At 39.6% G+C, this 26,465-nt stretch overlaps 1 protein-coding gene across 1 annotated transcript in view; it reads left to right on the top strand.

Moving 5' to 3' along the window:
• SVEP1 (sushi, von Willebrand factor type A, EGF and pentraxin domain containing 1) overlaps window positions 1-26,465 on the top strand; it is a 128,755-nt gene that overhangs the window by 33,977 nt on the left and 68,313 nt on the right. The window contains exons 4-12 of the mRNA XM_040580415.1: window positions 8,596-8,754; window positions 9,000-9,179; window positions 14,078-14,257; window positions 18,546-18,743; window positions 21,249-21,367; window positions 22,810-22,939; window positions 23,604-23,711; window positions 23,943-24,074; window positions 25,444-25,638. Coding sequence (XP_040436349.1) covers window positions 8,596-8,754; window positions 9,000-9,179; window positions 14,078-14,257; window positions 18,546-18,743; window positions 21,249-21,367; window positions 22,810-22,939; window positions 23,604-23,711; window positions 23,943-24,074; window positions 25,444-25,638 — 1,401 coding nt within the window. The remainder of the gene's footprint in view (window positions 1-8,595; window positions 8,755-8,999; window positions 9,180-14,077; window positions 14,258-18,545; window positions 18,744-21,248; window positions 21,368-22,809; window positions 22,940-23,603; window positions 23,712-23,942; window positions 24,075-25,443; window positions 25,639-26,465) is intronic.

The following is a 26,465-nucleotide window of genomic DNA, read 5'->3' as shown; positions in this document are numbered from 1 at the left end:
GGGTCTGATGGTGTGCAAACTTTTGGACCCAAAGTCTTCACTTGCATGTAAACTCATAAATAATCTCTAGTTGAATGGCAAACTTTACACAATCAACTAAGTTTCCCAGAAGGACCTTTTTGTATTTTCAGAATTTGTTGTACACTTTTAGCATGATAGGTTTTAGAAATATGCAGGGACATGAGGACATAAATAAGTATCCAAGCTCTAAAATCAAAAGTGCTGGTATAAGCTGATATCCACAGCTAATAAGGATATTTATGTTTGTGTTGGGTATGCCCTCCGAATGTGTCACTAAGGCTAGATTTGATGTGTATGCAAACAGCTCACCTATAAACACTATTTAAAATGCCAGTGAAATTTAAGCCAAAATAGCTTCATTTTAATTCAGTACATGAATGCCATTTGTGTGTATATAAATTGCACAAGTTGTCAGGATATATCTTGTAAATTTGTGGCTTGAAATGAAGCATTGGTAGGCTTCTTTTTAAATTACAATACAGTACACGGAATCAGAATTTTCTTGTTTTATTCCTGAGTAAGCCACATGCTTTGGAGACAAAGAGAGAAGTTACCTTCTGTAAAAGTGTACATGGTAGTCTTTATTTTTATGTTTGTAAAACATTTAAAATAGTTTTCAAAGCTCTGTGTCCTTGCAATGGACATGTGTGGTTGAAGGATGACTCTGTTTAAGGCAGTCACCATGTTTTTAACATATATTAGTTGGTCTGCTTTTTATAAGTTTTAAAATTGGGCGTAAATGGTTTCTTTATACATTCTCAGTACAACTGGTATTACCAAGGAGGATATTTTGTAGTCAGAATCATTGCTTTGCAGTGATCCTGTCTAAATATGCTAGACCAGGGGTCCTCGAACTATGGCCCGTGGGCTGGATACGGCCCCCCAGGGTCCTCAATGCGGCCCCCGGTATTTACAGACACCCCCCCACCCTCCACCCCCCCCACACCCCGCCGGGGGCTGGGGGGGAAACCAAGCAGCCGCAGATGGCTGCCTGCCACTGCATCCGCGCCGGCCCCTGGTTAAACAGTTTGAAGACCCCTGTGCTGAACCCAAGCCTACTCAAGGATGGTCAGCACAGTTGTGGCTCACAACCAGATCTCCCTGTGAAAGAAGGTCCTTTTTGGCATCCTAACTTTTACAAGTTGTCACATCTTTTGGGCTTATATACTTCAGCAGGCAGATTGTTCCCCACACTGGGTATGCTTCAGGTACTGAGATAGGATGTTCACCCAAGGGACTACATCTCCTTCCAGGCAACTTTGCAGTTCTGTCCCATGGGAGAGGATCCAAATTTCTCATTTTTACTGTGAACAAGTTATTGCTGCTGAAAGTTTGTTGTGATTGTTCAAATTACTTAAAGACCTAGAGCTAGACCATCTGAAAGTGGCATTCCAAAAGCTGCAGCCTACTTGGTAGTAGAATGTTACAATTTTGATACCTGAAAACTCAATAAAAAGATTTGAGTGAACCCTTCCCTATGTATCATATCTATAGCTAAACTTTGGACTTATTTCAGCCTGCTGTCCCCAGTGAGAGGAAATTTGTAAATCTAATAAAGACATGGAGTAAAATACATGTCTTCTCTGTTCCTATTTGATGTAGCTTGTTAAATTGCTAATCATGTTGCTGTGAGAAGGGTGCTTAAGGAATACTGACAAAGAGCAGATGGATGAGCAGGTTCAGTGTTTGAAATTAATGCAGAGCACATGCTGGGGATAACAGGAAATACTAAAGACTTAGCAAATCCTTCCCTGATTTCCACAACTTAAAGGCAAGCTCAAGGTTTTCCTTTACAGTTCCTTTCTTTGTACAAGTCTTACATGTCAAATATTTATTTAACTAAAGCCACATCTTTGCCTATTTTTTGTAATCCTAGCATGCTCCTGACTCATGGTTTTTTTATGGCACCATACATGTTGCAAATTGCAGAAAGGTGGATTACAGCATCTGCCAAAGGTTTAGATTTTTTTTCTCCTTAGCTTTCTGAAGGCATTTCATGGGCACAAAGTGCCTGTTCTGACAAACCTACAATATAGGAGATTTTAAAAAAAAGTACCTTCCCAGATAATTTAAATGTGACAAGAGCTGTAGCTTCTGGAGGCAGTCTCTACACTATAGACCCAGAGCGTGGAAAGTCTTTGAGAAGCATGCTTAAAGATCTTCATGTTCAGGTCCAGTGAGGTACATTCCAGAGGCCAGGGTGGACTGTTTTTCTTCTGGCCCAAGCTGAGTATTTACTGGCTTGTTTAAATTCCAGGAGAGAAACCGACAACTGGTTGATCGTTTGGTTTAGTAGAATAGACCTGAAAATTACAGAATCCTGTATTTTTGCAGGTATTCGCAGAATACAGTATTTACAGCAATAGCCAAGAGTTATCACTATGAAATACATGGACAGGGCAGGGACTGGTGAGTTTCGTGCAGTCATGGTTTCCATTATGCTTCCCATGTTATTCATGTTCTTCCCTTGCAGAGGCCACTCGCAAATGAACTGTGCAGCAGCAGAAGAATGTTTTTTTGAGGCAGGAAGGAGGGGTGGGCAGCACTGCATGCTAGTACTACAAGACATCCCGAAGTCTTTCTCATCTGCAGCAACAGGTGGAAAAGCGTCAGGAAGTCTAGCTGCTTGGTGTGGAACAGGGACCTCTATTTCTTCCTTGACACCATGCATTATCTTTGTAAAGCATATTCTATTTTGTAGGCCATTGTCACAGGGAATACATAACAGCCCCTTGTTCCTAGTGCTGATTCTATAGAGGGTACATGCAGCCCTTGGACAAATCTGATTGTGTAGTACATTGTCATAATGAAAGACACAGATACCAGGGTAGAAAGATGCAGCATACGGTAATGTACTGTAACTTCTTTGTACTTCCTTCCTCATGAAAGTTTTTTACTTCTATTTAGTCAAATAACTAAGCTTTATATAAAGGCCCATTCATGGTGGCAAATCTAAAGCATAGCTGATGGCAAATACACCTACCACAGCCCTTTTTTCACACACGTGAAGATCAGAGTGACATATTTTCTAATTTTCGTGTTATTTTTGCTGTTGCCAAGGCGTAAGAATCTTTGATGAAGTAAAGCAGAGGGAGAAAGAGCCCACATCTTCAGGCTGTAGTTCTCCTCCAAGGGCATAAATGTAAGTTAATTTGAGGGTTTGGTTGTCCTGATGTTGTGGACTATAGTTTGAAGTAGTTCTGGCACACAGTGGATCTTCCACATAACTTCCAATGAATGAATAAAAGTACAAGACCGCATATGCCAGGTCAAAAGATCCACATCAACAAAAATCTCCTGTCCTAGTATGTTGAGTAACAAAAACTGAGGAAATAGGGAAAGAACCGAATACAACACCCAGTAATTGTTGTTCAGAGATTCTGTGACCTGTGGATTAAATCATTTTAGTAGACACCAGCAAACCAAAATAAGAACAGATATTCATGGTATACTCTCTGACTGTGGGACAGGTTTACCACTTCCTTAGGCTGAATGTGTATCCGTGTAATCAGTGTCATAAAAGTAATTACAGTAGCGTGAAATCAGTTTGATTAAATGGAAGACTAGGCTTTCTTCCTCATTTATAAAGTTTGAGGATTGAGTTATAAAGTCTATTTATATATTTGTAATTTGCATCATGGTGTCATTTCATTTAGGCTTTACATATATGGGGGGAAAATGAAAATTAGAGACTACGGTCATCACAGTAGCAGTGTATGAATAGAGCTCAGGTTGATGCAGGAGACAGCAGGATATTTTCTATGTGATTCCTGCCATATCCCACAAAAGATAAACCATTAATCGGATCCTTCATTAGCATCAAGTGTAGAAAAAAATGCTCATGCCAGGGATTACTTAGTATATGTAGTTAGCGGGAGAAATTATGCACTGAACAAAACACAAAATCCCTCAAATTAATCTTTGAAATACATGGAGTTTGACTCTCCTCTGTCTTACATTGGAATCAGTGAAGAACAGTTCCATTTCAGTGACTTAGATACACCAGAGAAGTTGGAGAGGAAACTGAGCTTGCCTGCTCTCCCAGGATTTTACAAGATTTACATTTTTAAATACATACAATTTGTACTTGTACATTCAGAGGAATACTCATGGTCCTGTGTCTGAGTAGAATCCTTTGACACATGATCTCTACCTGTTTAAATCCAGACTAGAGTCTTTATGCTGTCGAGTGGGTTCAACACCGCGTGGCTTAACTTTGCCACTGGCTTTAGTATTTGCAGTCTAAAAAAAGCCAAACTGGATAATACAGGTTAAGTGTTTGGTGAATCTCTGAAATATCCTTTGTTTTATGTTGTCACTTTTACGATACTAAATTCTTCTTGCTTGAAGATTATAATATGAAGTTTGTTATTATTGTAGCAGGCAGAGCAGAAGAATTTCACCTGAATTTGAAAGTGTCCTTTGATGTTTGGTGGACTCTCCTAATTTTCCATGTCTATTGTTCAGCTTCAGGCAATGTCTTAACATACAGTTAATGCTATCAATACATATGTGTTGACTGAAGTGTTTTTATGTCCACCCTTTGGGTCTTTGTTTCTAGCAGACCTGTGTCATATTTCCTTTCTAGTGATTTCTTTTGTACACACAACTTAATTGTTTTTGATAGATAAAAGATTAAGAAAGTGTATTCCATTGGTGGCCTAAGAAGTCATCAAGCCCTGTAGTGTTCAAAACCAGAAGAGACCCACTGGATTTTCTTCCATTTTTTCAGTTAGTTGTATATCCTAGGAGAGCATAACCAAGGAAGAAAGTGCAGGAGGCATGCTGAAGTAAGCCTGTATTATTTCTTTCCCATTTCTGATCAGAGGGTTATTGTACTGTCATTAACATGGACAACAGAATCTGCATGTTGGTGAATATCTACCATTTCATTAGAGCAGGTTATTGTTGATGACAGCTTCAATGTGAGCCACCTTTGTGTGCGTGGGGAGTTTGGGGCTTGTGCTTGTTTTAGTTAGCACACTAATCCTGCTTCCAGATATCCTTTCATTCCTGTATCAAAGAGGTAATCCTCTGGTGTAGCTCAGTGTTCACTATTCTGGTCTCAAGAGGAGAATTACATTAAAGAATAAGCATTTCCTTGCTCTTCCCCTTGCGAACAATACGGTTCAAATACAGGCCGTATTTAAATCTTTTGTTGAGAAGATCATACATGCAGATATATATATAAGTGTCTTCTCTGTTTCAAGGCTGATACCGCTTCCCCATTTTAAGATTCTTGCCTTTTTTGTCATTCTTGACAGTGCTGGATTGATGCTTATTTACACTGGGGTTCATTTGTACGCGTTTTGAGCCTTTTTATACTATTGCATTGTTGGCAAGGGGAAGCAAACCTTGAAAAAAAATTAAATTGTTTTTACAGATTAGCACTGGAGAACATGATCTCTCCCTGCAGTCAGGTTTTGTGGGTATAAAGGGATGTTAGTGAGTGCAAACTGGTGACTAGAATGCAATGAAAATTTGGCACTGCTTGATTTTCTGAAGACACCCTAAGGAGACACATGTATGATCAGTCATCGATATGGCCATGTGTGCTTTTCAGAGTGCTTGCCCCTCAAGTTCTTTCTTGCCTCTGAATGCATCGCTGTCTGTTGACTTGGGCCATGCTGTAGTGTTTCCTGGAGCAGGAGGGGATGGGTCTGCACTCTGACTGGGTCAGGTATAGACAAGTGCAGACTGCAGCAGATGACCAAAGCTCTGCTTTTCCATCAGTGATTTTGGATGGTTTTAACCTAAGCTGTGGCCATGCTAACCATGCTAATATGGCTCTGATGAAAATGCACAGAGGTCAGCATGCTTATGCTCTGTTCTAAAACCAGTCAGGATAGATTGTGTGATCTCACACACTTAGAAATAGTTCTGAAACCAAGTGTTATCTTGTGGAAATTCTGAATGTAGGTTGCGTAGAGTTTTGTAGCTAAATATATCTAAGGGACAGGTAAGGTCAATGAGGAATTCCGGAAGTCAGGCTTGGAGACAATTCTACATAAAAAGCCAGGATAGGATGTAATTCGACTTTTTGGAAAGGCAATGGGAAGCATTTGAAGCATACAAGAGGAGTCAGGACATTTGCGGAAACTTGTCTTTCCCAACAGGCATAACCATTCTAACAGTATTATTTGCCTCCTGTTGCTTCACTGGGAAGAAGAAATTGTAAGTGTAATTTCAGAATGAACAATTTTTGTCAAAGCCAGACTGATTCAAAGCCCTAAGCATATTACAGGGTTTCTTGTTAAAAATGCCCACATCGTAGAAAGGGTGATTATTTTTATCCCATAGTTTTCAAAACAGAAACAGGAAAGAGCTGCTGCTTCTTCATCTAAGGTGAGGTTGCAAGAAAGAGAGAACTTACGGGGGTTTTTTTGTTGTTTTGTTGGGGTTTTTTAATTAAACACTTCTTTTAGATGTCATTTTATATGGCGCTTATAGAACAGAAGAGAGTGATTGACTTCAGCTGGCACGTGGAGAGCCACTTTGTCATACAGTAGGTCCCTGTATGTACTTCATCACTTTGTGCTAGATAGAATTAGTTTTTAGCAAGCATGCACAGAGACTTCCACAAAGTGCCACAGGGAAGTATTTAAAGAAATTTCACAGTAATACCTCTGATATTTAGACAGTTTGGAGGTGATCATCTGAAGCATGAGAGAGTGTTTTGGAGAGATCTAATGTCCAATACGGGGATTTCTGCACAGAAGAGAACAAAGAAGCAGTAGCAGTCCAAAAGGAATGTCTTGGGTGGGAAAAGCAGATGAGCTATAGGAAAGGAATCTTTTTGCAGATGCTTTTCCAAAAGTCTCAGAACAAAAATGAAAAATTCCCAGCTCCAATTCTGTTTGGATTTTTCAGCCCTTTTTCCTTCCTGAAATGCTTTGATTTGTACTTATATCTTTTACTGCCTAGCTTAGGCATTTTCACTGTCTTTTTAAACATGAAATCTTTTTTAAAAAAGATTTGTGAAACCAATTTACAGCACACAAAATCACCTTTTAACTGCTAGCCACTCGGTTGCTTTCTTCAAAATAAAACTGCAAATTTTTCTGAAAATGAAACAAAAATAACATCTCTGGAAGCCTTTTAAAAGAATCTGCTCCTGTGGGAAAGAAGTACTAACTGTTCATATGGGTTGATTTTTTTTAAGGTTTAATTCATAAAATTTGGCTTATGAAAGTCAATGTTCCCATGACAGGTGAGAAAAAGGAGGATAAGGTTTCTTTTGGTATCGTTTTTTGGTTGGATTTTTTTTTTCCAGTTGTCTAGAAAGCAGGAAGTTGTTTCCATTATTAAGACAAGAGTTAGAGTATCTTAGCAGTCACAGAACAAACAGAGCTGGCCCAATATCTACCAAAGAAAAGACTGATACTGCCAGGATCTCTGAACTCCAGGAAATATGCCTCAACAGGAGAGATTTTCTCCAGAAGCCAATCACATCTGACTATGTAAGGAGGAAGGCACTTGAGAGTGTTTACAGTTGGTCAGTTCTTTATACCACCCAGAGCTACACCAGATGGTACAAAGTGACTGTACTGAGGGGAGGAAATAAGAGGCTGACTTGCAGTCTGCAAGAGAAAGTGGGGCCATTAGGAAAATGCATAGACAGTGAAATTAATGAAATGAGAGCTTTTTTGGCTGGATTTCAGTGTTAATATTGCATAACCTTCTCAAAATATTTCCTGAACTTTCCTTACATCAGGAGGTACTTTTTTCAACCCAGCTGTCTTTCAGTTCTGTTTCAAGTGGTAACCTGATCAAGCAATACTTCACTTTATCAGCACCTGTTGATTAGTCACTCCCCTGTTTCTTACATCATCCTTGTGAAATAAATGATAATGGTGGTTTCCTGAAGAATAGAATTCAAGGCAGAGAGAGATAAGACTCAGACTAATCCAACCAATCTGAAGTTCTCAGGTGAGAGGGCCTTTTCTCAATGCATTTTCCCTGTCTCTGAAGACATCTCCTGAATCTCTTTAGGGCTTTAACAGAGTTAAAAATATTAAATGGGATATAAATGAGTGCAAAATCTTCAAGAAGCAGTTGCTTTGATTAATTGCTTCATTGTTTGTGGTTTCATATATTTTAGCAAACGTAGTGTGTAGATCATGTATAATCATGATGTATAAATCAAGGGCAGGGTTTTTTGCTAGCTGTTAGCTTGTTACTAGAATTTGAATGCATTAAATGTCAGTGAAGTTTTAAATGGCAAGGATTTTTTTACACCTCTAAATCAAAAATCTCTTCATGAGGTCAGCACAGCTTTTATTAATGAAAATCTGGTGTGTGTTCTGGGACTGGGCTTCTTTTCAAGAAGATTAATCATGGACTTAATATTGAGTCTCCGAGACAGTCACTGGAGGGACCTCCACCAACTTTGGTGGGCTTTATTCAACCCTGTAAGCATTCTACAGCACTTCAAGCAGAGAAAGCTCCTGCCCTAAGTAACACTGGACATATTAGGTAAAAAAAGTAGTAAAACAACACACCTGAAAAATTATGCTACCTGCGAAAGTTGTCTATCCTGAACTCCTTTCTGTCATGTTTTCTTTTGCTCAACAGCTTGCCCACCAGGAACATACAAACCTGAGGGTTCACCAGGTGGAATCAGCACTTGCATCTCATGTCCTGACGAGAATCACAGTTCTCCACCAGGAAGTACCTCTATTGAGGATTGTACATGCCGGGAGGGTTATCATGCTGTAGGACAAACCTGTGAAGGTAAGCGTTTCCATCTAGGAACGGAATAGCCCGGGAACGCACAATGCAGTACTGGGACAATGTTTTTATTTGTGTTTGCTCTGTGAAGTACATGTCAAATTGCGTGCAAGTTTTCTTTGTCATTCCAAAACAACAAAAGTACCAAGATGCAAGTTGAGTTGAAAATGAAAAAAACTGTTTTCCTTCAGCAGCCTATTGCACTCCAGCTAGCATCATAACTCTGTTGTGGTTGTTTAATTATTTAGTTGTTCACTGCCCTGAACTGAAGCCCCCTGAAAATGGTTACTTTGTCCAGAATGTCTGCAACAATTACTTTAATGCTGCCTGTGGGATCCGTTGCAAAGCAGGATTTGATCTTGTGGGAACCAGCATCCGGCTTTGTCAGCCAAATGGCCAATGGTCTGGATCAGAGGCTACTTGCAGAGGTATGGGTGCTGGGTGTTTGAAAAGTCTTTTTCTATTGGATTAGTTTGTTCTTAATAGTGGTTTTCTCTGCTCACTACATAGTTGGGCATGCAGATCTGATCCTGTTAACTCCTGGGTGAAAGAAAGTTCCAAAGGTAAACTCTCACTCCAGTCACTGTTTCCCTCCTTCCTAAAATGGAAGGCAGACATCTACAATAGAAAATGCAGAGTGGTATTTACTAGGCAGACAGTTTTTTGCAAATGAATCTTCATTCTCTTTACGTTCTCCTTCTTTAAACCTCTCTCCACCTAATTTCTATGAATTTTGTATCTACATTATGTAAATCCAGTGAACCTACCAAGCAGTCAAATATATAACAAGACCTTGCCACATGGATGTTTTAGAGTATCCACCGGTCTCCTGGCACAGATGGGCATTGGAGTTGGGAGGCAGTAGCAATGGAAGATTTCCATCTTGCTTTCTTCCGATTCCTTCTTTGGGATTTGAGCCTTGAGCGCAGTCTTCAGAAGAATTGAGTGGAGTTTCACTAGGGAACAGCTGGTAGTATCCTAGAAGTTCACTGTAAAAGAATGTCAGCTGGAAAAGAAATACACAGGTGTGAAAGGGAGGAGACAGGGGAAAGACCATCCTGAAAAACATTATTTCTCAAGCTTTTACAAGCACATAGGAACACACTTTTGTTATCACTTGTCTCTGCCTGAGGTTGGGTTCTTGATGATTTAGAAGGGGAGCAGCATCCCCATGTAGTTCTATCGGGTATGTCTTCCAAGGAGGGCCTAAAAAAACAGGTAGCAGCCCTCACCTCCTTGGCAGCTACAGGTTGTAATTCAACATGTTTAACTTGAGTTGAATGCACTTGACATTGGTAAACTGCACTGGAAGCTAATGAACAAGAAGTTTGTTTGAGTTCAGGGAAAGAGTCAGGATAGATCTCTGGAGGCATTAGCACTATATGCCACTACAGCAAACACTGAAGCCCTTAAAGAAATAGCAAGTCATGTTTCTGAAAGGAGGCATCTGAGATAAAGATCCATTGCTCAGGACATTCTTATATAGCAGTTCACTTGTGCTTACATTGCAGGACTTTCCTTCAGATAATCCTGGAAAACTTTTATAACTTCCAGTAACAGAAGGCAGGAAGAAGCTTTCGGTAGGAAATAAATGGTAGGAGAAATAAATAAACCACCTTGTGGGTGTTGAGAAGCTAGACTTCAAGCTGTTGACATTCCAGCGGTCAAAACATAGACTGAAGATGCATGCTAGTTTAGGTAAACTGGGATACTGGGGAAGAGCACCTGCCTGTCAAATCTTGTCTGACAGGAGTCTCCAGTGCAAAAAATCTGGGGAAAGCTGCAGTCAGCCACAAAGAAAGGATCCTTCATCCTCGCTTTCTGTAGAGAAGTGGAAGATTCTAGTACTTGGAGAACTTTCTGGAGCACTTAAAAATATTCACCTATTGGGTGTTGGTGCACGTTCTTCCTTTAACAGGGAATTTGCCTGGAAGTTTGGGCAAGAGAAAAGTCTGTCTTGATAATGAGTTAATATCCTTTGAAGCACTGAAAGGATAAGTTTTTGCTTTTCTTCTGCCATTCTTCATCATACTGAAGACTTCCAGTTAAAAAAAAATATTAAAAAATCCTACCTTTACATTTGCTGGATCTGCTCATCTCAATTCACTCAGACTATGACAGGGAGTGAGATCAAAGCCACAGTTTATAGCTTTCTTGTTAATCCCAGGAGTATTTTATCAAATAAATTAGGGAGAGTGAAGGAAAATCCCTTTGCACTGCTTTGGATTTTGACATTAAACACTCCTCAGTTGTTCTGCTAGCTGGAATCTGCTTTGTGTATTGGAAAGTGATTAATGCAGTCGTGTCATGCAATTAACAGTGACCCATGAAAAAAAACAACTACAAAGCATGGATTTAATCCAGAAATATTTATTAAGATGTCTTACACCAGAGGAAGTTTAGATTGGATATTAGAAAATACTTCTTCAACAAAGGAGTGGTCAAGCATTGGAACAGGCTGCACAGGGAGGTGGTGGTATCACCATCCCTGGAGGTGTTCAAAAAATGTGTAGATGCAGTGCTTAGGGACATGGATTAGTGGTGGATTTGGCAGTGTTAGGTTAATGGCTGGACGTAATGATCTCAAAGGCTTTTCCAACCTGAATGATTTTATGTTTCTAGGAGAAAACGCAGAGCAAGCAGAATATACCGTTGTTTTCACTGGCTTTATGGAAATACTTCTTCATCATGGAAAATATCTTATTCACAAGGGGATGGTTTTGTGTTTAATACATGGAACCATAACCAGAATGACATGGGCTCAGTTACAGGTTCCTTCCAGAGCCATACTGAGACACTGAGTGTTTGAACACTGAGGAGGCAGGAGCACTACAATTATGCATATTCTGGACCTTCCAGAAGAGATGGCTAGACTTACAAGGTAATGGAAGGAAGTGCCTTCTCTGTAAGCACATTAACATTTCTGAGAGCCTACTCAGTGCTCTTAATTCATTTAGCCTTCCTCAATAATGCCATAGTTTGGTAGGATTTGCTTCCTTTTACCACAGATTGCATGTTTAAAGGCTTCCATAGAAACCATAAAAGAGAAAGCCTATTCACTTCTGTATAAAGCATGTGTGATTCAGCTGTAAAAATGTTTTTCTTGCTCGTTCTACTACAGTTAAGATACAGCATATTAGGAAGCTGCTCTGATGCTCAGAATGCCTCGTGCAAGATGGAAGTTTCAAGTGCACTTCCTAGAGGATGCTTGTGTATATGCAAGCACAAGAGGAATAGTACTTTCAGAGAGTAAATGTGAGACAGTGATAATGCAAAGATATATGAGGTGCATCTGAATGGCTTTTTTCTTTCTTTCCTATCCAATACACATAGGTTAGGTTTTGCTACAGACTTTTTTCCATTCAAGTGCCACTATACCTGTTTTCAAAAAAGACATAACGTGTGGGGATTTTGTAGCTTAGAGGGGTGTGTGGTTATTGGCATTTATACAGCTGGCTTTCATTTGAGGAGGGAGCACTCAGGGTATCTACCCATTTATTAGTTTGAGGGTGTATAGAGATCAGTTCAGTCTGTGTGTCCACTTACAGTTGTGTCCTGTCTCATCAGCATGCAGAGTAAATAACTGCTAGTGTATGTAGAGAAAGCTGCCAAGCTGACTTACTTCCAAATGCATTTGGAGAGGAGCTTGTGGTTTGCCCCCTACCTGGCAGCAGCAAGGATGGGTTAGTTGGTAAATCTGGCATCCCAAACCACAGTGGAGAAGTCATCCAGATCTCTGAAGCCACCTGTCAGCAAAGCTTGCCCTGCTGCCAGCAAGGTCAACAGAAACTGTGAAAAATAATCCTGGGAGAACAGAGTTTAGGGAGCTGCAGTCTTCTTCATTATGCATTTGAGCGTTTACACTGTTTGCCATTGTGTGTTTTTTCTCCCCCTAATAACCATTGCGTATACTGAGCAGTATCTACCAGCTTCAGCTGAGGGCAGGGTTTTCAACCATACGAGTTTTCTGCTGGTTTTAGAAAATCAGTACTGGTTATTGGAGAGAGGCACAAATTATTGAAGAAAAAGGTGCACTAGGACCCCAGCAGGCATCTACACATTTGGGCTTGCTATCAGCCAGTTGTCATACTTGTATTATCATCTCATAGTCATGGCCAGACAGTAGGTGGGTACAGCTTAGTTGTTGAAGGGACCTAAAGGCCAGGCAGTGTCTGTGTAGCTGAGAGTCTTGTCCAGAGGTGAAGAAGGGAACAAATGCGAAACCATACTGGCTGAAAAGGAGAGATGGAGGCAGTGCAAAGGAGAGAGGTCGTAGTAGAAACCTTGAGGTTATGACTGAAACAAAGAACACAAATCCAGGCCATACCAGTGCTACTACTTTTTTCTTCTGTTTTGGTTTCTTCAGCTGTTTTGGTACAGTCTTAATTACAGTATAGCTTTTTGTTAAATTGCAGCTTCAGGATTCAGTAACAAAACCATAAGACCATCTTGAGGATCACTGTCTGTGCCCCACTTCCCTTTCTGCACACCTGTCCTGCAGAGGACTGCATTCTCCTTGGCATCACACTGCTTGCAGCATTTGTGAGACATATCAGGAGAAAAGACCTCTGTGCTGAGCAGCAGCCAGGACTGTCTCCATGGGAAGCCCAACACTTGAAGGGTGTTTTTTGTCTCAGCGACAGCCTAATTTGTTCCTTTTCACCTCCTGTGGTCCTGTTGTCTATATCAATACCTTGTAGTCCTTCTTCCTCTCTCTCTCTCCCTCCTACCATGATGAATGCTGCCATTCTGATTTGTGGAGGCTCATGTGTGTCTGTGTCTACATCAATACACTCCAGAGCACCTGAAAATGTTCTTGAGCACTGGGACACTGTCATCTGACCTGTTAATAAACTTTTAGCTTCTTCCCTGTGCACTTAGTCCATATCAGGCTACCAGCTGGAAATCCCCCAAAGAAGTCTCAGGCGTGGCTGTGGGATTAGAAACTTCCAGAGACAAACACTTTTCCACAAGATTCCATTTGCTTGTACCTATCCCATTTTAAAGGCTGATAGACATTACTAGCACAGGTCACACATTGTGTGCCAGATGCCTTCCATGGCTAGGAGCATTTCTGAGCACAATTAGTTTGCTAGCCTGGACTTATGTGAGCTTGGAAGCGTGTGTATATAAGACTGCTTCAGGAAGAGGAAGGCATCAGCTTTTGAAAAAAAATCAGCCCTGTTCCAGCCCTGTTCCCTAGATCTGTACAAACTTCTGTAACTGGTGTACAACCCAGTACCTGTCTCACCCCTGAAAACCTGGGAGAACTAGTGCAACTCCACAGTACTGCAGAGTTAACTGGTGGGTTTTTTTCCCTTTGCAGTTCGAACATGTCCCAAACTTCAGGCTCCTGAAAATGGACACATTAATTGTTCAACAGCTGATATCTCCTATAATACAGTATGCTTTGTGACCTGCAATGAGGGCTATGAAATAGAAGGAAACACCAAACTCACCTGCCAGGGAACCTCACAGTGGGATTCAAAGGAGCCAAAGTGTGTGGGTAGGTATCTGATCACACTCTTGTCTGTTCGTGTCAGTGCCACCTATTTTGACATGCCGTCATGAGTGAGAAACTCTCCCTTTGGTAAAGCTGAGATCAGGATGAGGATTTTTCTGTGGATGTTTTATACAGGTCTTAGAAGTTGGGGAGGGGCAAAGAAATTTGTAAATGGAGAAAGGGGACATATTGTCATTGAAATCAAGCACAAACAGCTGATAACTAAAAGGTTGTTGCATCTGGTGAGTGTTAAGACACTGTCACACAATGCATTGTAGGAAACATGCAAGTTGTTTGTCTATAGTGTGAATTAAATGTGAACAAGCAGGAGTTTCAGTTACCATCTTAAAGCTAAAGTTGACCTCCAAACAAGGACTAAGGTATGTTAGCCAGGCACTGTGAGTGCCAAGCAGAGATGTGGTAGTTGTCCCTTTTGCTGAACTGCCAGCAGGAAATAAGTTTAGGCAAGTTAGGGACCAAGCACCTCTAAATCAGGATTCAGAGGTCACACCACCTGTGCAGGGGTAGGTAAGCTGTTCCAGAAATGAAGGATTGTAGATTTCAGAAGTACCCTTCTCGAACTATTAGAACTATTGACAAGTATTAAATTAACTTAGAAAGGTAAGAGGAAAAAGTACAGTTGAAATAATTCCAAGGGTACAGAGCAAAGAAATAGCACAAGCTTGAAGCCCAGCAATTTGGAAGCCAATGCAGCACTGACTAAAGTCAGGGTGAAGTATATGTCACCTGGGCCAAGTAAATGTGATGCCAGTACAGTGACTCAACTTGAACCTATGGCTATGTTTTACTGTTCTACTGCAGGCTTGAAAATGTGGACTTTGTGTGAGACAAGAATAAATTTCTAATGGTAGATATTTTCTCTTAAATGATGAAAATAATCCAAAAGTATTAATTTACCAAGAGAGTTTGTTAAGAGATCCTAATCTTTCTTCTCTTGAAGTCAGTGGAAAAACTTCAATTAACTTCAAAAGGAAGGGACTCTGAAATCCTGTTGGAAGATTATAATTGGAAGATTAACTGTATTCATCAGTTGAATTCATCCTTCCTAGCTTAGCATTTTGATTATTAAAATCCAGCTCTACTGTGTATCAGAAGATTTCTTCACACCATGGAATATTGCCTCCATTCCTGGATTACCCATGGCAATAGCTTATTTTTGCCAAGTCTGAAAATCTAGTATAAAAGTTACCTTTCATTGTCACAGAGGGAAGAGTGTTAGCTGGAAAATGTCTCTGATGCTTCTTCTTGTGGCTGGTGTTTAGAACAGGCTTGCTGGGAGTCTTGTTTAATGTAGATGTGCTGCAGAATTTTATTCAGGGAAGGATGCAAATCAGAAGACTAAAACTGTGTCCTCAAAAACTACCCTTTGTACTCTTTTTCTGAATATTCATCATTATCGTGGAGGTATTCTCCATTTATTTTTAGTCTGTTCCGCTCAGATTATTTATCATGTGCTACATGACAGATACGAGAAATTCTGCTGTATTTAAACATTTGTAATTGAATATTTATTAATTTACTACCCTTCTGTTACAAAAATGAAGTGGAATTGGATGCAGTATCTTACCTTTAAACAAATTTCTTGAATGAATCTCAGGATACTCTCCTTGCTCTTTTTCTGAATGCTAAAAGTAAGCGCATTAAGACTACTAAAACCATCTGTACTCATATAACTGACAGTGTATCATAACATAGCTTGGAATGTTTATAGTCACTTCTTAGAGTTCTGTTGTCAGTCGCTTCTGTGAGTTCTGTTGTCATATGCATCTTTTTCCAAGAGACTAGAAGTTAATGCAAGTTTGGCTATTACAAATTTTTACATGTTTTTTCTTTTCATGAGAGATGCTGTTAGCAGAGTTACTTTTGAGCAGGTTGCATGTGTAACAGATTGCTTACAAACAAAACATCTGCTGAAAAGGGATGCTTTGTTATTTGTCGAATTTGCAGGGGGGGGCGGGGGAACCCGCCAAAACTCCACAGTCATGTTCTTGTGGTTGCTACCCCATTGGCAAAAGACTAATATCCAGCACGCTAAAATCAATGAATTTTGCAAGACTGTTCTTGCTTTGTTCAGGGATCGGTGAAGAAAGGTAAAAATACAGATGGCATCCAGGGTGTTGATGCCATCTAGTGCTGAAAGAATTAATACGCCATACGTCTGAGTGCAGCTGGCCAGTCCTTTCACTGAAACATTGTGTTTGCAAAGGGATTGAAGGGAAGAAGCATGATTTGTTTGGTAATCTTTTCATTTTTTACAATATTGAAGGCCCTCTTGATGTTGAGAATTATAACACGATGTTGTAGATCATCACAGGCAGTTGCAGATGAAAGCAGATTCTTGTCTTTCCTTAGAACTACTTTTTTTTCCTCTTTCTTTATTAATTCTTTATCCATGTGACTTACATGGAGATCACTCTGTTCCTCATGAAGTCCAGACTTCCTGGGTCAGCTTGATCAAATTCTGGAATTGAGCACAGTTAAAAGAGCTAAACAACACTATCCAAAGGGGTTTTCTTTCTGGTAAAAACCTGTCCCACTTAGAAGATATTCCCTCAGGCTAGCTATATCAAAGGTTATCTTGAATGTTTGTCTAATGTTTCAGGATTGTGCTCTACTAGGGTTTTGCTAGTGTAGTTGGAGGTGTCTCAACCAGGAGGGCTGTTACTGATTCCTGAAGAGCTGTAGTTTTCTCTGGTTTACATGCTTACACCTTTCACAGCCTTTATTCTACTTGTTCCATGACCAGTATACATTTCAATGCTTTTACCTTGCCTTTTTAAACACTGCTTTTCCAATTTTTGATATTTCCGCTATTAGTCAATTACCATCCTGTGGAGAGCAACCAAAAGTTGGGGGGTTGGGTTTTGTTTCTGCTGGAGCTGTTTTACATCGCATAGCCAAGTGTCTGCCTGAAGCGAACAAATGTGTGAACATTTGTGATCTTTGCATCCTGTTTAAATGAAGTGCAGTTATTAATTGCTTGGACTTTAAACACAATTTCAGTATTGATAGTTTAAAAGGCAGGAAATACTTAGAACGTTTAGACTCTTCAAATTTTATTTCATGCAGAAGAACCAGTTTTAAGTTACTTACTCCATATTTTGGGGGATGAAAGGAAAAAGGTATTACATGTTCTGTATACAAATCACTTTCGTGTCATTAAAACATTGCTAAGAGATGAACAGAGCTTTCTCTTCTCTAACTAGGTTGTTCTTTTTGTTCCCTTTGTGTAAAGACCTGTCTGATTTCTTCATTTGACTAGCTAAAGAGACACAAGTCTTCTCATTGGCTAGAAATAATGATGTATTTTTCTTGTGTGTTTGTCTATTATCTGTTGTAAGAAATACTGCTGAAGGTCTATGAACTGCATTCATGGGATATCCCTTTTTGCCCTGTTTAATGCCTCCATGTTTGAAGTAAAAATAACATTCTTTGCTCACATGCTAAAAGCAACAGCTCAAAAATGAAACAAAGCTTTTGTGACATTTGAACTTGTTCACATATATTGTGGTCTTTGAAAGTTCACACTTTGCAAATGGTCTTCACAGTTTGTAGTGAATTCTCTTAATAAAATTGTTCAAATCTTCCATTTTAAGCCTGTAAGCAACCATCAGCCATTCCTGACTTTACAGAGGTCAGCTGCCACTTACAGTGGCCCTGAATCTTTGCATCTGCATTTGAACATAGTCAAGCCCAAGACCAGTTTCATTCAGTTTGGAATACGGTAGGCAAAATCATATGCCATGTCCCTAACCTACAGTGAGCTTATGGCAGGATGTCCTTTTTCTTCACTCATTCTTACTTCAAGAGACAGTGCAAAAGCTGTAGAAGTCAATAGATACAGGACTATCACCTCTCTCCTCCTATGAAGGTCTGGTTTCCATAGAAGGCAAGGGAATGCGGCTACAAAGCAACCATGAAAAGTGAAGTTATAAAGGAGAAAAAAAAAAAGAAAAACCACCCAAAAATGGAGAGAGATAAGATACAGTGGAGCCACATGAAAAATACCATCCTTTTGTCCCAGAGAAAAGTATGAGCAAGAAAATAGAAGACGTGATATCCTGGGTGCTGTTCACTTCAGTCAGCATTGGAGTACAAAGCTTAACCAGGTCTTACTCTTTTGATGATGCACTCATAGCACATGCAGACTCATTAAAAAGTTTGTATATTTTGTGTTTCCTCTGAGTTGACATATAACTTTATTTGCAGATTTTTCTGAAAGTATACTTCGTGTATGTCAGTTAAAAGACGTCTTACTGGTCTCTCGTAGAAATGCGTTGCCCCGTCTTCCAGAAACCAGTAGGTGTAACAGTTCTCCCTCCCAGATGTGGGCTGGAGCCTGCCGTTCCTGGGACTGTGTGCCAGCTGAGCTGTCCTCAAGGATTCATCTTGTCTGGAGCTAGAGAAGAACTAAGGTGCATTTCATTTGGGAGATGGAGTGCAAACATCCAGGAGGCTCTGTGTAAAGGTAGAGACCAGCACAAAATCATTTCTGTGTACATGTGTGTGCAGGGTTGAAGGGAAGCACACAGCAAATAACTGAGTGAAGGAGGACAGATCTGAACTGCAGAAAGCATGATTTAAACAGCCTGTAAGAAGTGTTGCCTATACCATTATAGCTTGGCTGTCAGACCTACTTGTAGTTCGTAAAACAAAAAAGTGGAATTCAGAGGTTGCTTGAGTGCCATCTTACAGTGCACATCATCAACTGTCTCTCCATGTCATAAGTCTGTTCTAGGGAAGCTGCCTGCTAAAAGGCCTAATGTGCAGGTAAATTTGAAATTTCAGAGTAGAAGTGAAAGCTCTTGGCTTAAAGATAGTCAAAGTGGAACTCACACTGCTGGTAAAACGATGATAATACTGGTTTAGCACAGTTTTATGTAAGCCCTTTAGTCAGAACAAATCTGTAAACACTGTGTAAATTCTGGCTGGTAGACAGACTACAGAGGGATGATTCATTTCAGTTGTCTTTGAACTGACTATAGCTGTTGACATGCCCCAAACAACAGTGCACAAGTCTTAAGGCCAAAACTGGCTGACATAAGCACACAGAATATAAAGACGGGCAGAAGATGGTTATGTGCATTTATGTATGGTTCTGCCATGTTCACCCACCTCTTCTAGTACTATTAGGTTATTTATTCCCTTACACATACACGTACACTGAATTGTAAGGAGTTTGGCTTTGGATTACAGGAGGATATAAGCAAAAGTGCAGTTTGTCTGGGAATATGTTACTTGCCTCTTCACGAACTATTGTGCTGCTAGAGCTAATGCTTCCACCCCAAACTGGGGCCCTCACTGGCCACTGGGTGAAAGAACAGTACAGTTATGGCAGTCATTGTGCCAGGTCACTAAAGAAACTGAGGTGGGAACTTGTTTCTCTGAAATGCCCAGTAAGATTTTATCCCTCTCTTTAAACATATTATTTCCCACTCTGTGATGTACCACATTGTTTTTCTGAATCTTTTGTGTAAACCTGTGCCAAATCACAGATTTTAATATTTGATGGGATCCCAGCACAAGGCTACAAGCTGAAGTGTTTGGATCAAGATAAAGCAGCATGGCTTGTGTTCAAGCTTTTAGATATTACCAGTGCATACACCCCTAAAATAAGAGGCACCAAGAAACTCTGAAGATTATTCTTCTCTAGTTAAAAATGAACAGTTGCATTCCGCTTGCTTTCATTCTTGTTATTGTCTCCCTTTTGCTGCCAGCATATTTGGCCAGTTCAAAACAGCCATTTTCTTTCTGACTTATTTATTAGTCATTTTACAGAATTTCACTTTTAAATGGAATTTGCCCCAGCCTGAAGGTTGTGGTCAGATGAGTGTGAACCATAACTGGTGGTTATTTTATAAAGTGCGTTCTAATACAATTTTCATCAGAATGAGTTCAGAGGAAGGCAAAATCACTTGTATTTATTGCTTTGCACTCTTAATTACAGAGGTTTCGCTGCCTGAGTTATGTCTTTACTGGAACTATTTAGTAACAAAAATATAACTGATATCAGTTCTGAGTTGTTTTAAGGCCTCCTGGGCATAGATGAGTTCAGAGCTGAATGCCTCCTTGTCTCATGAGTCTAGAGAACATTTATCAAACAACACTACAGCAATAAAACAACCTGACCACAGATGTTTTGGGAGGCCTTGTGCCAGGGAAATGAAGTATTGTAAGTTTGTCGTACAAACTTGAGGCTTAAATTTTGGTGGTGGTGTTACCCATATTGTACCACCAATCCTTTGAAACCTTGCAACATTGTCATATATGTCACAAGAAGACTCCATTTGTCCTACATAATCATAAAATCATAGAATGGTTTGGATTTGAAGGGACCTTAAAGATCATCTAGTTCCAACCCCCCTGCCATAATATCTTGTAGCAGTAGTTTATTAAAGAACTTCTCCAGCAGCTGCTGCCAGGAATCTTGCCATTGTTTCCTTCAGATTGGTTCCATACCATGCTCCAGGGAACTTAAGAGTCACTACTGTCTTTTCATAGTATATATATCATGTCACAAATACTTTTTTTTTTCTACATCACTGATAATCAGAAACAAGTGTTTTCATCTGTATGTGTCATGTGTGTGGGCAGTGAAAGAACAGAGAAGCCATTCCTTCTTAATGAAGGATGTGTGTAATGAAGGGATAAATAACAAGAGAAACAAATTCATTCTGTCTTATTTATCCCTTGTTTTGCGGTTGCATGTAGAAACCAGAGTCTTATTGTGCTCAGTGATGTACAAAAATGCAGCAAAAAATAGTCCTTTGCCCAGGAGAATTCACTGTTTATGTGTGAGCCTGTAGGCAAGAACGGAAAAGGGGCAGAGAGAGGAAGTTTGCAAAAATATGTGCATTTGTATTCCAGGCAGCATAAAAAACAGTGGTTATAAAAAAACCTGCAGTCTAACCATTATAAAGGTTTTATTTCTATAATCCCACACATAAAACTAGTTTGTCTTTTTCTGGATCAGATATTGAAGCTCCTCAGATCCACTGTCCAGAAAATATTGAGACTGAGACTCTGGACCATCATAACTCTGCTAATATCAGCTGGCAGGTACCAACAGCTGAGGATAACTCTGGAGATGAGGCAAGTTAAAATCTATACACTTGACTGGCGGCAGTCTTTCTGTAGCTAGCTATTTCATATTAATTTTATGATCTGCTAGAATTTCCTTCTTCTGATAAGCAGGAATAGAAGAAAAATCTGCTGAAAACTTTATATCTTGAGAATTCAGCTTTTTCTGTCTTGGTTAGCATTATGCAGTCACAGGACATTCTGTATGGTGTTTAAATGCATAAAATCTCATATGGTTAAGTTATGTGGTCAAAAGAAAGAATGTGCCCTTGTTTACAAGATGGAGACAGCTGCTTTAAAAATGAGCTCTTAGAATGTGAAGAAGTTTAATAAATTGTTCTCAGAAGGAAGTAAACCAGTTCATTAATCTAAAAGACTAGCAAGAACACACTGTGATAAGTAAAAACTCATTTCAGCTTCTCAAGTGAGAAAGGAAAATCTCATTTTCCTATCCAATGCAAAGATCAGACATGGGCCTTTGATTACTATGGGTTTCAGCAGTCTGGAAGTGGAGTTACAAGGAAAATTGCTCCAGAGCTGTTTCATAAAGACTAGCATTCCCTACACAGGCTCAGACATGATCAAGTTACAGCAACAGCTTTATCATGAGTCAGCAGAGGAACAGTGACTCTGTGTGTGCTTGTAATTTGTTGCAAACACAGGAGATTTTGCACTTGGAAACTGTGAGGTATCCCAGTAAAAGAGGTTTAAATTCACACTTTTTTTGCTGTAGCGTAGCCTTGGTCAGGTACTGTAGCTCTGCTGACACAGGGTCATTCATTGACTGTAGAAACCAAGTGCCTTAGCTCTTAGTTGTAGCTGGTTTGTTAAAGCCACAGTTGTCAGGTAAACTGCTTTGCTCACATGAAACCAGCTCTTCTAAAAAGAAGTTCCTTCAGACAGTTTCAACCCATATGAAAGAACCGCAGACAGCATGCAAATGTGATTTACTCCAAATCTAGTGTTCCCTTGCCGTGCCAGAATGTTTTGAAGTATTTGTGGGCGATTGACTTATAAACATACATAGATTAAATCTGGATGTGTAAGTACTTACAGCTCACAACTGTCTGCTCCACTTATCTCCCAAGTCTGCTGCACTTGCATCTGGAGAGCTGAACTGCAGACAGAGCAGGTTCTGAGCCGGTGTGTGATCAGTTCAATGAGAAAAACAACAGTCAGTCTTTGAGCTTTCTTAACGTGCAGTGCTGTAAGCTGTAGCAGGTCAAGGTCCAAATCTTGACTGAGTAAATCCCCGTTGGTATAAAGAAGGCAGTCTTGAGAGAAGGGGAGCAGAGCACGCTGTTGTGAAGTCTGCCCTCATTACTTGAAGAGGCCATTTGCACTGAGTAGGTTTGACATTGAAGGATACTGTTTTGTGCCCATTTCTTGAAACGTGAGTGTCATGATCAGTAACCAGCTTTGTTTTTTAAGTAACAAGTGTTTTCCTATAAAAGGTCTCAGTTCACGTTACCCCAGCTTTCATACCACCGTTTCTTCTCCCAATTGGCGAAGTTGCCATTACTTACACAGCGACTGATAAGTCGGGCAATGAGGCAAGCTGTACGTTCAATGTCAAGGTTATTGGTAAGTGCTGGTAAAAATCTGGGGAAGAGTCTGTCGTGGTTGAAACCTTCTAATTCCGTGCAGAAAGAGACTGTGAGTCACTGTGACCTTTGTGTGTGTCAGTACAAGCCCAGGAGTAATACCATCTCCGTAAATGCTTTCCTGGTCTTGGGTCACAGTTTGCCTAGTACGCAGTCGTTGCTCTCAGATGTTCAGTTTGGGTTGTGTTTTGTTCTGTTGTTCATTCTGAATGTTAAGATTTCTCCTCACGTTGGTAGATTAAGTGCTTTATTGTGTTGTCACTTACTGCCTTCATCTCAGATATGTTTGGGTTTTTATCTTGAAAAACTCCAAGAAATTTCCAAGGTTCCCACACACTGCTGATGCAAATCATTGTTCAAGTATTTCTGTCAGTCAGTTGCATTATTCAGTAGTCCCATTAAACAAAGTTTACTCTGTAGAAAGCACACAGAATGCAGAAACCATGAGTTCAGTGGAAGAATTATTCTTGTCCATTCCCTTAGCATCTACCAGTTGCAGCACCTTAAGAGTCACCTAATTTTGTTGTATCTTCTGATGTGAACTTAAAACTGCTGTTTCCTTGACTTCTGCTGACCACAGATTTCATTTGAGTGTGGTGGCAGTTCAGTAACATAATGTCATGCCATCCCTTCAAATTCTGCAGATGCAGAACCTCCTGTAATTGACAGGTGCAGATCTCCTCCCCCCATGCAAGCAGTAGAGAATGAGTACCCAGCGACATGGGAAGAACCTCAATTTTCAGACAATTCAGGTAAGATGGTACACCCCAAAACATGCATGCAACAGTGGAAAGCTAGGGAACTCCAACCCATTCACCCTTGATCCCTTGGAGTTTAGGACTTTTTGAGGGGATTTTTACCTATTTATTTTTAAGAACACATGATTTGGAAGATATGCCATTTCCTTCTCCATTTGTCAAGGTTGGGTATGAGCAACCCTCTTTTACTTATTGATGTTTTAGGTTGTCTTTTAACTCTTCTAGGTGCTCCACTGACTGTCACTAGGAGTCATGCACCTGGAGATCTCTTTCCCAAAGGAGAGACAACAGTTCAATACACAGCTGTGGATCCCTCTGGCAATAACAGGACATGCGAGATCCACATTGTCATCAAAGGTTTGTTGTCTTAATTTTCTGCTCAATAGTGTGTGGCATATCATATCATAAAGGATGCAATGCTACTCCACTTTTTCACTTAGTCTCCACTTTTAGTTATTCCCATTTTATATTGGAGTAACTTGAAGGCAGACAATATTTATTAGTACCAATGAATAAATCATCTAAGACTGAAGCAGCACAGCAGTGAATTTGGTCCTATAAATTCAAATTAGGTGTAAAAGCACTGAAATTATGATTCGTTACACAGTAAAATTTACAGTAACAGATCCGTATTTTTTTTCTCACCAACAGATGCCATGAGAAATGAATTAATAGGTGTTACTGAAGTCTTGCTTCAAATCTGTAGTTAAAAAGGAAAACTATGGGAATATTTCTGTAATGCCCTACAAAGATTGTAACAGCAGAACACTCTTCAGATTTTTAGAAGCTGTCTGTACCTATAGATATACTGATGCATTGTGTTTATTGGAGAGACACCTTTTCCCCACACTTTACTTTCTTCTTTAAAGGCTGAACAGTAATTTGGCAGATAAGGTATTAAGTATGAAAATTCTATTTCATCCCTGAGCTCTAGTGATTATGTCTTTCTTAGACATCTGTGTAAAAAAATGTTAGCAAAGAGATAATTTAAAATCATGCAGACTGGAATTTTGGTCATAGCTTTTAGAAAAGATAAGTTACAAATGGATGTGCTGACTTCTCATTTACTGTAAATGTTAGCAGGAGCAAGCCAATGTTTAGCATTATTTCAAGTTCTACATCACCTCAGACTTTAGTGACTCGGTGTTTATAACTACGTTTTCAAACATTCATAATCTCCTTCACAATTGGCCTGTAAAATAAATCGTAAGTGAGGTTTTGCAGTCAGTTCCTCCTAAGGTGATTCTGGCAAGTCATGTGTTGTTGCAGTAGTGCGGAATGGATAATACTTTCAGAATTCAGAATGTATTATAGTTTACTAGAATTCATTGCGTGAAAGTTCATGTAAAAATTTAGGTTAACGTTTTGTATTTTTTTTATAAGTACTTGCTTGAGCCATGCACCTTTGCAGAAGATGTACAGCAGGGTTTGGGGTATGCATTTCTGAGGTTTTTTAATTTCTCATATGTATTACAAATAATTTTTTTTTAAGTCTTCACATTTCTGGATTTCAAATTCCAGTGGCAATGTTTGAGAATAATTCAGCAGTAGCCTGATGGAAGTAACCTGCCTTTACGGAATTAACAAATAATACTTCCACAGACTTCAACAGAGGCAAGATCAGGTTGATAATAGGTACTTTTGGAAATCCTATCAGTGCTGTTTTCCTCTGTGCTTGCTTACTTCAGCAATTTGATCATTATGTACATTTTTGTATTTTTCATAGGTTCTCCTTGTGAAATCTCCTTTGAGCCTGTGAATGGTCATTTTACATGCATCTCAGATGAAGTGGGAGTTAATTGCACATTGCACTGTTCAGAGGGTTACAGCTTTTCAGAAGGATCAAGTGAAAACTACTATTGTGCATATGAGGATGGTGTCTGGAAGCCACCTTATTCTCCAGAGTGGCCTGGTTGCTCTTGTAAGTCTTACTGTTACTAAAATGAAACTGAAATTCATCAAACACTATGTTTAATGAAGAAGTAAATGAAAATATCTTAGAAATTATGACTTCTATTTAATGATAACAAATCTTCTCTGTCCTCTGCCTCCAAATTGTTACAAATGCTATGAAAGAATGCCTGGAAGTCCCTAAATGTGTTATTTCAGAAGCTGTCTAAAACATAAAAATGGCAGTGAATTTTAATCCTGGGAGTCACGAAATAGCAAAGATGGCAAAGTAGACAAGGTCTGTCATTGTTTTGAATCAGTATTTGAAACTGTTTACAAACACTGTATTTTCAATAGGAATTTCAACAGTATTTGCAACTTACTGATCCAAATGCACAGTGCATTCTGTACTAACATATCTAATTATCACCAAATCAGAAGCATTTATCTATTTTCTTTGAAGCGGACGCAAGCAAAACTTCAACTGTGGAATTTACCAGCTTTGGTGACATCTTAATAATAAATGTATTGGAGTAACTTACGAAGTCAATCTTGGCACCATGTTTCATCGACTTCCATCAGAGCAGATTTCTTCATTTCAGCAAATGATAGCAGTGGCTCAGCTATAAGCAAATGAGAGTTCTGTTTCAGAGCTATCTGTCAACTCAAAATCTGTAACTTGGACACTTAGGAATGTTGATTTAATTAAGTCCTGGATGAGAATTTTTCATATTTAGCCTAGCAGCATTAGTAGTAAGATTTTAAATCTTAATTACTTCTCTCAGTAAAAAGCAAGCATGGAGTTTAGTTGACAGTTCACAGGTTTCTTCCATTATGAAAATGCTGAAATAGATATAT

This window comes from Falco naumanni, chromosome Z (assembly GCF_017639655.2).
Source record: "Falco naumanni isolate bFalNau1 chromosome Z, bFalNau1.pat, whole genome shotgun sequence".
NCBI classification, from domain to species: Eukaryota; Metazoa; Chordata; class Aves; order Falconiformes; family Falconidae; genus Falco; species Falco naumanni.
The sequence above is the reverse complement of the archived record's forward strand: the minus strand, read 5'-3'. Positions and strand labels throughout refer to the sequence as shown.